The sequence below is a fragment of the Oculina patagonica genome, chromosome 6, assembly GCF_052425735.1.
Source record: "Oculina patagonica isolate OP01 chromosome 6, crgOcupat, whole genome shotgun sequence".
NCBI lineage: Eukaryota > Metazoa > Cnidaria > Anthozoa > Scleractinia > Oculinidae > Oculina > Oculina patagonica.
Window position 1 is genome coordinate 710,025 of NC_135763.1, and position 12,980 is coordinate 723,004.

The 12,980-nt window shown below is 37.3% G+C and overlaps 1 protein-coding gene across 1 annotated transcript; it reads right to left on the reverse strand.

The window, feature by feature from the left end:
* Positions 1-5,416: 5,416 nt before the first annotated feature.
* LOC144658766 (uncharacterized) lies at positions 5,417-8,439 on the reverse strand. Its single transcript, XM_078519233.1, has 3 exons — positions 8,037-8,439; positions 6,438-6,782; positions 5,417-5,902 (listed from the first exon to the last, which is right to left on the reverse strand). Exons 1-3 carry the CDS (start codon positions 8,379-8,381, stop codon positions 5,417-5,419), a joined length of 1,176 nt encoding a protein of 391 aa, XP_078375359.1. The 5' UTR covers positions 8,382-8,439.
* Between the last annotated feature and the right edge of the window lie 4,541 nt (positions 8,440-12,980).

Sequence of the window (12,980 nt, forward strand, 5' to 3'; positions counted from 1 at the left end):
CTGTGGCTTCTGGCTATTAGCTGTCTCGCATTGCTTATGCAGAATATATGATTAAGCTTTTAAACGTCTTGGAGTCTTGAAGGTATACACTAGCGAGAAATATTCTTCTTTCTTTGCCAGATAAATATAACTTGACGTGAAAATTTGTTGTACAAAATGCCATGCCAGCCTCGTATTTCAGAACAAGAATAGCTTTTAAAATCGGCTAAAAAAGTTTATGGCTTCTATTCATGAGTATTAGGGGTTCAAGTTTAGTGGAGTTAACACTAATGACTCACTTGTCTTTCTACAAATGATTTATAATTTTCAATGAGTTTGGTAGAGGACCAAATATTGAGCCAAAAGTTAGATAACGTTTTACAGCAACGCGCCCAAATGTGTGACCACTTTTAATTTATTCACATTCTTTCGTGCAGATTTAATCCAATCAAAAGCCGTGGATAGCTTGCAGTTGACTTCTGATTGGATTAAATCTGCACGAAAGAATGTGAATAAATTAAAAGTGGTCACACATTTGGGCGCCTTGCTGTAAAAAATGTGTCAAAAGTTAGAGCCAAAAAAATGTGTCAAATTGAGTTAAAAACGTAGATAACGTTTTAAAAAATGTTTCAAATTGTAGAGTACACACAATGTTTTCGCCACTGCATTGGCGAAAACATTGTGTGTACTCTAGAATTTGCATATTGTGAAAATTACTAAACGACTGTTAGAAAATATTCTTTTGTTTTAGGGCCTCTTCACATGAGCCCGGTTTACGGGCTGTCTCAGTTACCAGGACGGATTTTGACGTCTGTTCATATGAAAAATTTTAGCCCGGTTGACAGGGATAAAATTCCAGAAACGAAGTCAAAATGGCGACACATAAAGTTGCATCTTTCGCGACTATCGTAGCTTTATTGACCCTTGTAACTTTATTAATAAAGCTAATTCGCATATTTCTGAAGTGGGAATAGATACAAGGCAAAATTAAGCCATTTTGGCTGCCCAGTTACGAAAGGGAAGCTATTTTCTCAAAAAAAGTTGCGTCCCGGCGACCGGGCTGGAGTGTTCATATGGGAAAATATTCTTCCCGGTTGCCGAGATCTCGGTTGCAGAAACCGAGATATCGGTAACCGGGCTGGCCCACCTTCTCATATGAACACATCCAAAATTTTGCAAAGAAAATAGGAGTGAGCCGAGATCTCGGTAACTGGGCCAGCCCGGTCAACCGGGATCATGTGAAGAGGCCCTTAGTTAGTCCAACTAAGCATTTTGCTTTATTATAACTCTTTCACTTTTTCGTGTGGTTAACTAAAATTTGGAAAATGCGTTGCAATATTAGTCAAATAAGTTTGCGTAAAATTAGATATCGGTGAAATGAATGAACCACATTATTTTACGCCACAGAGAGGAAGTTTTAATTAAACATATTGACAACTGACGTGCTCGCCTCGTTAAGCAAAGTATAACTTAAAATTAGAATTGAAAATATATTTTCCTCATCGAGAAATGAGGACCTTGGGAACTAGGTTGATGAGGTTGCTGACGGCCCCACCAATTACCTTCGATTTCCTTCAAATTTAGAGCACAGGAAGTCGACAGATTCAGCTAATAAGAATTACTAGGCAAGTTTCAGGGGAGACACTTAATTGTGGCCTACATGACAATTTTTCGCCTTCTCACAGTAAAAAAATGGCGGCCGCATGCTAGGGATTGCGAGTGGATTAATTTCATCCAGAAGTCACCCTAAACATATAATTTTCGATAAAGAGGGACATCCTTGTAATATTTATAGTGACGAAGGAAGCAATTTTAACAGGAACCTCAGAAGTCAGAGCGAATTATCATCGTATTTAAGCTATGCGATCGATAAATTTTCCAGCAGATGACTTTGCAAGGGCAACACAATATAAGCAAACGGTCTTGAAATGCGAGGAAATACTCTTCAGCTTGCCTATTTGAATTCTTAGCAGTTTCATGAAATATGCAAAGGGGACCCAAACGCTGTATTAGTTAAACATAATCTTAACATAAAAATGTTCTTATAGGCGTACGGGCATATTTTTTGCGAGGGGGGGGGGGGGTGAACCATTTGCCCAAAAAATTATCGCAAGTTGCCCAAATTTTTACGAAAAAGTCGAGAAGAAACGAGGGTCATGCGATGCACTAACATATTAAGCTACCATAGGCCTACATATGAAGAGAAAATATTCTCGTGCAGTTCTTGCATATGAATTTATCATATGAGCTCATAAATCACCTTAAAAGAAATAGCTGTCTGCCATTTCGACGGCCGAAGATTTCAATGATACGATCTTTTCATTGTTGACTACAGATTTGGCATATGCCCTTTCAATGTTAATAAGTGCGATGTTACTGACACGTTGTTGCCCCATGGTGCTGCGGAGGTAAGTTTTCAATCTGCGCAATGCACACAATGATCGTTCTGCAGAACACGATGTAGCAAGTATCACTGCGAGGATATGTACCACATAAGAAAACTTTGGAGACATATCAAATAGAACATTCGATCTCGTGCATTAATTGTCTCCAGTATTTCTGAAACAGTCATGTAGCTTAATCCGCGCAAACGACGAAAACTCGCGTACATTTTCTGCTCGGCTTTCAGAATCTCGCCGTCGATTTTGTAAAATTTAGCAACGCGGGAGAAGCTTTCTTTATCAGGGTCGTGTTTTACCATGACATAAATTTCCCAAAGCACAGAGTATTTCCTGGTCATTTCCGCTACAATATGTATATCAACATATGATCCCCTTCTCGCGACACTTCAATTTCGCGATTTTAAAAATATCGCGAAATTAAAGTGTCGCGAACATAAGATGACGCGAAAATTGAGTGACCATCATTGTGTCCATTATTAAAGGAAAGATGAATTTATTTGTTATAAAACGTTTAGAAAAGGAAGTTCATAATCACTGCTGGCTTCCACGTACAAGCAACGCTTCTTTGGTTCATCATACTGTCCATTCACTGGTTCTTTAAATTTAACATCTCACTAGATTCCACGTTCTTTCTGGATGTATCGATTCTCACTGACGTCTCTACTTGAAATGGTGGCCGCCGGAAATTTGCGTCCTACAGTTACAAAGATATCAACGCCTCTCGAAATAAGGAATCTTGGGTAAATCTTGTTAGTGAATCTGGTCTCACATTGTCAAGAAAATAATAACCACGCCGACTTCAGGTTAAAAAAGAAAATATCTATCTTTTCCAAAAAAAAAGAAAGCTACTTTAAAAACTGGCTTTGCCCAAATTTCTTTTGCTGCCCAAAAAATCTGAGTTGCCCAAAATTTGGGGGGGGGGGGGCTGCAGCCCCCCAGCCCCCCCGGCCCGTACGCCTATGAATGTTCTCATTTACCTGCGTTCCGGTGTCTTTTTTTGGCTTGGGGCAACCTCGTACCCAGGGCCTCTCTCCTTTTCCTCCCTTGTCGTCGCGGAGAGAGACAAGGAAGAAAATGGAGAGAGGCCCTGGGTACGAGGTTGGGTTTGGGGGCGATTTGAATCAGAGCGAAGACGAATTACGTTGCGAGTTTCAAACGTTAATCGCTCTGTCGCAATGTCAATACGACGCGCTTATGGGGCGCGTCGTATTGACATTGCGACATTGTATTATGTATAACTAATACAGAGTTTGGGTTCCCTGTGGTCTAGGTTCCTTCCCTTTGCCCCCGTCCCTTTCACATGGGAGTCCCCCTCCCCCTGGGTATATGCGTGCTTCTTCTGAAGTCATTAAATGACTGTCACCCAAGACCATCATTGTTGGATTTTTCGAATTTTTATATATTTATTTTTTCACTGAAATTATCTGAATCTTTAAAAAATTATGTTAACCAAAGTGACAGAAGGAAATCGAAACTAGCTGATCGATTAAATAGACATAGACATAGACATAGACATAGTTTATTTAACCACGAAGAGCTCAGGAGCCGTAGCTCGTTAAAACGCTCTCGTGAAATAAAAAAGGTCTAAAAATTACAAATAAAAGACCGTTAAAAGGTAAAAAGTGTATATGTACAAAATTGTGATTATGACATTAATAAATAGAAATCTATATAAATATAATTCTAGTTAAAAGGTAATTACAATTTCAATTAAAAAGGTATCTAAAATTATAATAAAAAGTTCATTAAAAAATTACTCACTTAATACTCACTTTATTTACATTGTTTAATACACGTCAGTAGTTCTGAGATGAAACCAAGTTCAAACTTGAATCATGCAATACATGTAAGAGATAAAAAGTATTTACATCAGTCGTGGCCCAAACAGTACAAGTTTTAATTATACGCATGACGTGACAGTTCACTTTGTATTTTGTAAGTGGAATGTTAAATGTTGAATGTTGCTCAACAACTGGACTTGTTCTTACACGAGAAACGAAGGTGTGTCCCTTTCTTTGCCGCCTTCCATAACCCGTGAAGGTGATGGTTAGAGTTTTCTAGCTGCCCTCTCTTCACTCAAGTTAAAAGTAATGTGTGTTCCAATCCACTGGATTAATAATAATTAAAAAACAAGCTATAAGAACCTTCCCAGTATCATTTTCAAAAGTCTTCAAGCTCTATGAACACAGGGATTATCTTTAATATTTATTTTAGTTAACCTTGAGTGAGGCACTCTAGTTCAGACAAATCCGCCGTTCCTGAGGTTCAATTATTCCAAGTTGTGGCTGTATCTTGCAGTACAGCAATTGGGTGGTTACGTTAGCTAATATAACATAACAATAATCAATTTATTTAAGTGTCGGTGTATAAATACAAGAGGCTAACCAGTTGCCTATTTACAAAATGTGGAACAGTTGAATTCCATACCACCGAATACAAGTTTATCTAGTGGCAGGGAGGAGGATTTGAACCCAGGACCTCCAGCGCCCTAACAAGAAGGTCACGTTCGCCTCCATGTAGACCTTATTTATTCCACTGTGTAAGTCCAAAGATCGAGTCTTTCTGGTAATCTTAGTTGGAAATGTTTCGCATATGGTGGAATCATCTTCGCACTTTAAAAGCCTCCCTTAAGTAGTGTTGAGCATTTACAACTCTGGATATCGCGATTCGTTACGGACAACGTCCTTATCCCCCTAAACTAACACGTTCTCATATAAAGTTATCGTCCTTTTAAATACGGAAATTAATTAATGCCCAAATCCCTCTATGGCGCGCGCCTGCAGGGAATCATGGTAGTTGTATTCAGCGTTGCTAAGTCTCCAGCATGGTTTGATAAATACAACTACCATGATTCCCTGCAGGCGCGCGTCATAGATAAATCGGGCATTGTACGCTGTGCTGACTTTTGTCAAGATCACTGAAAGTCTCAATTAAGATTCCTTCCTGATAACACAAGTTTACTCAGGTTGTCAGGAGAGAAAAGTTACGTTCAAACAGCAAGTTAATCACTCTCGAGTTAATCACTCGCAAGTTAATTACTCGCCTCCAATCCAAAACTGAGTAGTTGCTTCTGAGCTTGAAGTGCAACGGAACTTTGGATTAACCAGAAGATAAAGTCCAAAGTTGTCCTCGCTATATATGACATCACCGGTCTGATTTCCGTCGAAATCGCAAAGATCTTGAAAACAGCTGTCGATGTGGAAAGGCGCAGAATCTTTCATGTACCAAGTTCGCACCGTGCAATTAACACACTCGTTTCCCCGGATGTTGGCTAGTTCGTACTTTTGACAGCTGTCTTTCACCGAGGGTATCTCTGTGATGATGTCGAAGTCTTCAAATGAGGCTCGCAGGTAATCCCTATATACCGTGCCGTCTGTGTTGTATCGGCAAGTAGCTCGCCAGTGAGTCGACTGATCTCGGAGCCAAAGGAGGTAATGCCGCTTTATCAGGTACGCCTGCCAGTTTGGAGAATCACCGCTGACCGCACTTGAATCAGAGTAATCGTAAAAGACAAAGTCAACCTGAAAGACAAAGAGAAAAAGTCGTCGAAAACTTTAACAGAGTATAAAATGTTTCGAGAAATGAGACGATCTAGGTAGAAAAGGGCACATTCTTATCTTGTTGTTCGAAGATTTTATTTTATATTTAAATATTTCTCCTTTTTCAAGCCACATACTTACAAAGAAAGAAAATTGCCTTTGAATGTATTCTTATATAATAGAAAAATTGTTAGATAAATCTTCCGAAAAACTTATACGTAATACCCTATCCATAACAAAGTTATTAAAAGGTTTGTCACTGACTTAAAAAGCTTAACGTTGCATAACAACGTTAAAAACTAAAACAATTGTTTTAGTTTTTAACGTTTTTAACGTTGTTATACAACGTTAAGCTTTTAAGTCAGTGACAAACCTTTTAATAACTTTGTTATGCCTATCCCTGACTGCAATTTTAGCATATTTCGATTAATTAGCCTATCCATAGGTTTGAGACTGTTTCATACCTCGTTTCTACCCTTCTTGTTTAATAACAGATAATATTCTAAAACACATTTACCTGGAAAAGGTCTTTGTTGGACAAACTGAATGACTGAATCAAGTTCCACGCGAAGCCAGGCTCTGAATCAAAATCACAGAACACTTGGAAGGTTTGATTGCTGTCATCGATAACTGCATACAATCCAGACTTGTTGACCCCAGCTGCTTTGTAGTCCTGACAACTTTTTCTCAGCTGAATCTCGCAGTGTTTTCCTACAAACGGTACAGGACATGAACAGTTGTACCGAACGCTCGCGGGCTCACAGATTTCATTGCAGGTTCCTCCATTGAGACATGGATTGTTCTCACAGCAGCCATTGGTGCACGTGACTTCATCAACACATGACGCGATGCCGGTGCGTTTCTGCTAAGGAGAAAAAATATAAAAATTTTACTTCCTGTTAATCATGCTGAAATTATTTGGCATTGTTCCCCAAATTTTCCTCTGTTAATTTTTCTTTGTGAATTGACTTCCCTGATAATAGTAATAATAGTTTGGGCAAAAGCAGTAATTTTCGTGCTATTCTCGGGTATTTTCCGAAAACGTAGGCACCGATATACATTGATTTTCATGTAGAAATACCAATCATCCCTGTGATGTGCATCCAATTCATTCCCCATGATGGCCAAAGCTTGCAAGATATGTCCAGAATTGAGTGCCAATGAGATGCACCCTCTCTGTGGAATAGACATCATAAAGGGTCCACATTGACCGACGTTCACCAGAACACACATAATTTTGCCAAATATGAAGTAATTTGAAAATGCCAAATAACTCAGAAAAATATGAAGTACTATTTAGCAATACTTGTGTTCAATTCTGGACATAAAGAAATTGCCTGAAAGGTCATCAAAACCACAAATGAACGAATAACGCCAAAAAGGAAGCGTCAAGCTGTTCTATGCGTATACCGCCAAAGAAAAAAGAAAAGACTTGCCTCAAATAGTTAGTTTTTTAGAAGTGGCTGCAATCTCTCTCCGGGTAACAGCCACAAATAAACATCTGTAGCGTTAATTGACGATTTTGGAAATTCAAGTAGTCAAAGGGTTAAATATCCGTGTAAGTATGTCAAATAAAACAAATAAAAACATCTGAGTAATTTACTTTCCTTAATTTGTTTTTCTTCGCAATCCTAAATTTGTTTTGTGATGATTGTTTTTGAGGAAATTTGTAGTATGCCAGCTGTAGACACTGCGTTTTTTCTCACAACAAAATGCTTCAAACAATAAGCTACAAAAACCGAGGCAGTTTTAATAACTGCGATTGTTACCATTTCTACGCTAAATACGTAATTGGAAATTTCTATAACAAAGCGATCTTAAAAGCAATAACAAAGGATACGCTGAAACTATTAAAAGTTTATTTGTGATGACTCAAATATGGCTTTGGAAACTTCTGCATATTCAGAAAAAATGTGTTTGCGGAATAACACCTGGTCAAATTAAATTCGACAAATTTAAACTGCGTTTTCCGTTATTGTATTAACAACGTTGTCTTTATTTCACATATCCCTTTAAATTATACCTTTACCAAACACAAACCTTTTGGCTAAGGCTGTTAAAAAAAGTGAAATATATTTTATTTAAGACAAGAAAGCCGAAAATAATAATTTTTTACCTTTGCTTGGTATTTCCTTCGCCGAAGGATGTAATAACGTGATCCTGGTGAATTCTTGAGCGAGCTTTTGTTGGTGAAATGATTTCCTTCATTCAACTCGCAGTATTTTTCTTCGTTGGTTTCCTTGTAGTTGATCGACAAACATCGACAGTCCTGTATACACCAAGTGTAGCACTGAACTGGGTTTAACGTGACAGAATTGTGAAAAACATGGCCAACAAACTCTGAGTCTTGCACGGCATCCCCATTCACATCAAAAGAAATCTTTTCACAGCTTCCTGTTAGACAGTCGCCCTTAACTTGCAGAAACGTGACAACAAATGAAAAAAACTTTGCAACAAACATATCTCTTGATGAGCCAGGCAATCAATACTTTTACCCGTCGAAGACTGTACGTAGAACAAATAGTCGAAAGCTCATAGTTTTTAAAAAGTTTTTTTTTTTTTTGCCAGAGAACGTTTCAATTCCTACTATATTTGATCTGTTCCCCCGAAGCAGATGTGAATTATGTATAATATGCACTTCGTTTCTTCTTAGCTTTTGAAAGGTCACTCCAGATGCTAATATCCAATCAAATGTTTCCTTATCCTCTGCGTTACTAAGCAACCAATGTTATTAAGGCAGCTATGTCACGATATTTTAAGTCATATTTCTAATTCAATTCTGGAATTAACATCAGAAGGTCTTGGATATCACTGTTTGTAGCTGTGTGGATTTCACATCATGGCTGTTGCACAGTTACATGTTTGGCTTCTGAAAGTAAACGTTGCACCTGCCTTGCATAGTATGATCTTGTTACCAATTTACTTTGTTACGGTGAAAACATCAATTTGCACTGTTGCTTTTTATTAATAATTAAGGATTTTGATTACTTCACAACAACATTTTCCCTCAAAAGCCGAATTTAGAGGAAGGATGTCGGTGATGCAGAATGTAAAAACTTGTAACTCTGTCAAATATTGCCGATTTTCTTTAAACCCTAAATTTATGTTAAACAACTAACATGAAACCGGTTTGGTTAATTTAGCCTTCAGCCTCTGTATAAATTATTTTTTATACCTTAGTTTTATTATACACAATTTATCTTGTTTGATGTTTGCCTTGTTTACTTAGTTGTTTATGAATGACAATAAAAATTGAATTGATAAAGAGAATCGAATTTTTTAGAAACAAATTAAAAATAAAATTTGCTGAAAATTTACATTTAGATGGTTCTTTTCCTTTTCTTTTCTGTTTATTCAGCGTCTTTCATTTGTATTCAATTTACATTGAATTATATATTTCTATGAATTTTTGCAATTCCATACATTGCCGCCAACACCATGTTCATATATAACTTTATTTCTTGTTTGTTTTGATTTATTTTTCTCTGTATCCATACTTGTGGGTGCATGTTTATTTCGTATAAACCTTTTTTCTTCAATTTTTCAGATCAGTCACCCAGCAAGATTAAATTGTAATAGTTATCTTGTGTAGAATTTTACCAACTACCGGTACCGTCTTGTTATTCTGGTATTAGAGCAGTTTTCAATTGAGTGTCGTAAAACCAAAACCAAAGTAATCACTCGAGCCAATCATAAAGAACACAGACATTCCAGTAAACCAATCAAAACTCGAAGCAAATACATGTAGCCGGCCCGAAGCGCGGGAAAACGTGCGCGAGCGCGGTTTTACTTCTGATTAGCTGAAAAAATAGCGCGAGTCTTTTAACCCTTTAACCCCCAAATTTTCCTCAAAAAACGCGTTTTTTTTTTAGCCGCTAAACCGAAATTTTGGTGCTATGGTCTGGAATTTACCTCAACTTTGCTAAAGAAGCACTTTTTTACACTTCAGCAACATTTTCATAAAGATTCTGTTTAAAAATGTACAATATTTTACTTTGGTGCATGCGCATAAGCCATTTTTTTTTTTTTTTTTGCTGAACCGTTCCAAATTTTTTTTTTGCCCCTTTTGCTTCCTTTTTTTCGCTTTCTTATTCTCGTTGCTTTCTACTCTTCATATCCTATCTTTTGGCCAAAAAGGTTTTGACATTATCAATGGAAAACCCTGAAAAGGGGACCTTGACCAATTACAGGTGTACTGGCCTGTTTCGCAACGATTTTGCACCAAAAATGGATTTTGTTTTTCTTTGATTAGCTCTGTCAAAATGCAACTGATATTCAAAATGAACAGTCCTGTAGAAAGGTCGATTCAAGCTCTATCAGATTCTTATCACGAAATTCCACTGACGTGCTAATTAATGACGTCACAAGTGAATCAATGACTGCACCTCCAAATAGCGCCTTCATCTTCAACTATAGAATGCGCGTTTAGGAGAGTGAAAGGGTTAAACCAATCAAAAAGCGTAGTAATGCAAAACCAAAGCAAACGCGAATTACTTTCGACACTCAAGTGAAAACCGCTCTATAGCATTGTTGTTGTGTAAACTGAGGTAAATAAACGTATGTGTGACTGAACTGAATCGTCGTTCCGAGCCTTGACGTTTTTGCCAAAAATGCTCCAAGAATGCAAGTAATAGCATTTTAAAGAACCAATATATTTTATATTAGTTGGGGGTCTCGTTTAGGCCTGTCCGATTGTGCTCGTAAAATACTGGAAAGTTGCTCACTGGGATGCTAAAAAAGTTGCTAAAAAGTGCTCCAAACTCCAAGAAGTTGCTTTCAAAGGAAAATTCCCCAAATATATAATAATTTCCCTTTGGAGGTAAGATTTCTAAGCATTTTCATTCAATTTAACTGCAACAGAAATATCTAAATACATTTTATAGCCAAAATTTGTTGAGTTACAAAAATTTGTTTTACAAAGAACAATCGTGAAGATACCGATGACGTCATGTTTCCTGACGAGTTTTTAATGCAGAATAAACCGAAAGTTGAAACATCTTTTGAACTTCATCGGAAATCGTCGGCAAATTTCATTACACTTCGGGAAAGTTCGAAAAATGCTTGGAAATGCGTGTATGGCCTTCGAACAACACTCGGACAATCTTAGTAAATCTTTGGTCTAGAAATTGCAAAAAAATTCTCGAAATTGCGAAAAGGAGCTCGAAAGATGAAAAGTTGCCGAGCACAATCTTGACAGTCCTAGTCTCGTTCTACAACTGGTATGGCCCTCTGTTTTTAAAGTTCCCGGATATGCCATTGTTTTCAGACTTCAATAGTTCTTAGGATTCATTGTTGTTGTTTGTTGTTGCTGATCAACAACTTCACGTACTTTAACATTATTATATATCTATATCGTCAGTAAATTGATGTTAATTCCAAAATGTAATAAGGAGAAGAAACTGGTCGACAGATTAAATGCTTACTTTATTTTCCTTGTTTGATAAATGTAACTATCCTATCAGTAGTGCTGAGATCTTAAATCTTAACGTTGATCGGAAGTAATACATGTAACAGATAATACGTATTTACAAACGTGCCCTTTTATCACCCAAACAAGAAACTGACAAATAACTTTAAACTATGTGTTGTGGAAAAATATATAACATAAGTTCCTAACAGCACATTCTTTGCAGCCGTGCATGGAAGAAGTAAACATCTCAACAATATTCTCCTATCTCGTATTAATGGCTTCTTATCGGAAAGATATAGAAGAAAAAGTTTAACTTAATTTGATCAACCGCCACCTAACAAGGGAACCCCTGAAGAAGTGAATTGATCAACACACAAAATCCCCCTCTCGAGCTCCCTCATGAAATTCGATCAAATTCGTGCACTGGCGCAGGACTGCAAAGATTGAAAGCGTATGGAGGTCGACTGTTGGCCGCGCTGGGAACACCCATGAGCGTCTTATAGCCGAGCGAGTAGAGAGAAGGCCTAACTTGTTCTAATCTGCCACTTTCGGTGCCATCTTGGTGCCAAGATGACACCGAAAGTGGCATCGTTTCGGCGTCATCTTGGTACCAACGAAACGTTGTTCCGTTTTTTCGCTAATCGTATTATTGTTAACTATATAATTATTGTGCAATCTATAAACACAGGGTTTTAATATAATTCACTGAGTGAGACATTTTAGATCACAGACAATGCAAATACCACTCTCTTGTACGTAGGAATTCAGATACCTGAGCCTGCTACAAAAAAAGAAATCTTCCAAGACAATCATAAAGAGAGTCAATCGAAAAAGGTGCAAGAGTCCTTATGTATTCCACTACATAAGCTCAAAGATCGTGGCTTACTGGTGATCTTAGCAATTTAAAATTAAGGTTTTCATTGTCTTCGCACTTTTCTTTGAAAAAATTGCAGTTCTTTAGTTATCTTCATAATGCCAAATGGGTCAAGTTATTTCATACAATACGTTGTTTCTTTTAACGTCAGGATAAAGCGACTCGTTAATACGGACAACAGACATTTCTTTCTACCCTAAACTGATATGCATTCATAAAAAACTAAACTCGCCAATACAGACACAAATCAGTCGCATGTTGTGCTATCAGTTGTCTTCAAAATCAGTGAAAGTCTCAATTTAGATTCTTCCCTGCCGCTATTCATAGTAATTATTTGGCAGGCAATATCGCAATATCATTTGTAGTTTGGCTGGGGAGAAAGTTGAACATAACTGTTGAAACAGAACTTTAAACAGTGGTCTTCGTCAGTAAGATAGAGATCGGACGCTTACTTTGGTACTGTGGAGAAGATTATAGGCTTCAAACGCGTACAGTGAAAATCATAAAACCGTGAACACTTCTATTCAGTATTGAGCTTGGATTTGAAAATCGTTGCAGAAAACCATCCAATGATAGCTCAAAATAGTGGAAAATGTTAAAACATGGACAGTGATGGAGTCAAAAGTTTTTTTTTGTACAGTTTGACAACTAGTTTCTCTAATTTTTCTTTTTAAATATAATTGAAGTGTTTACGGTTTTCGTATTTTCACTGTAAGCTTCACAAAAAATCAAAACGTAGAAAAAAATGCAGAAAACTTTATGTTCTGTCATCGTAC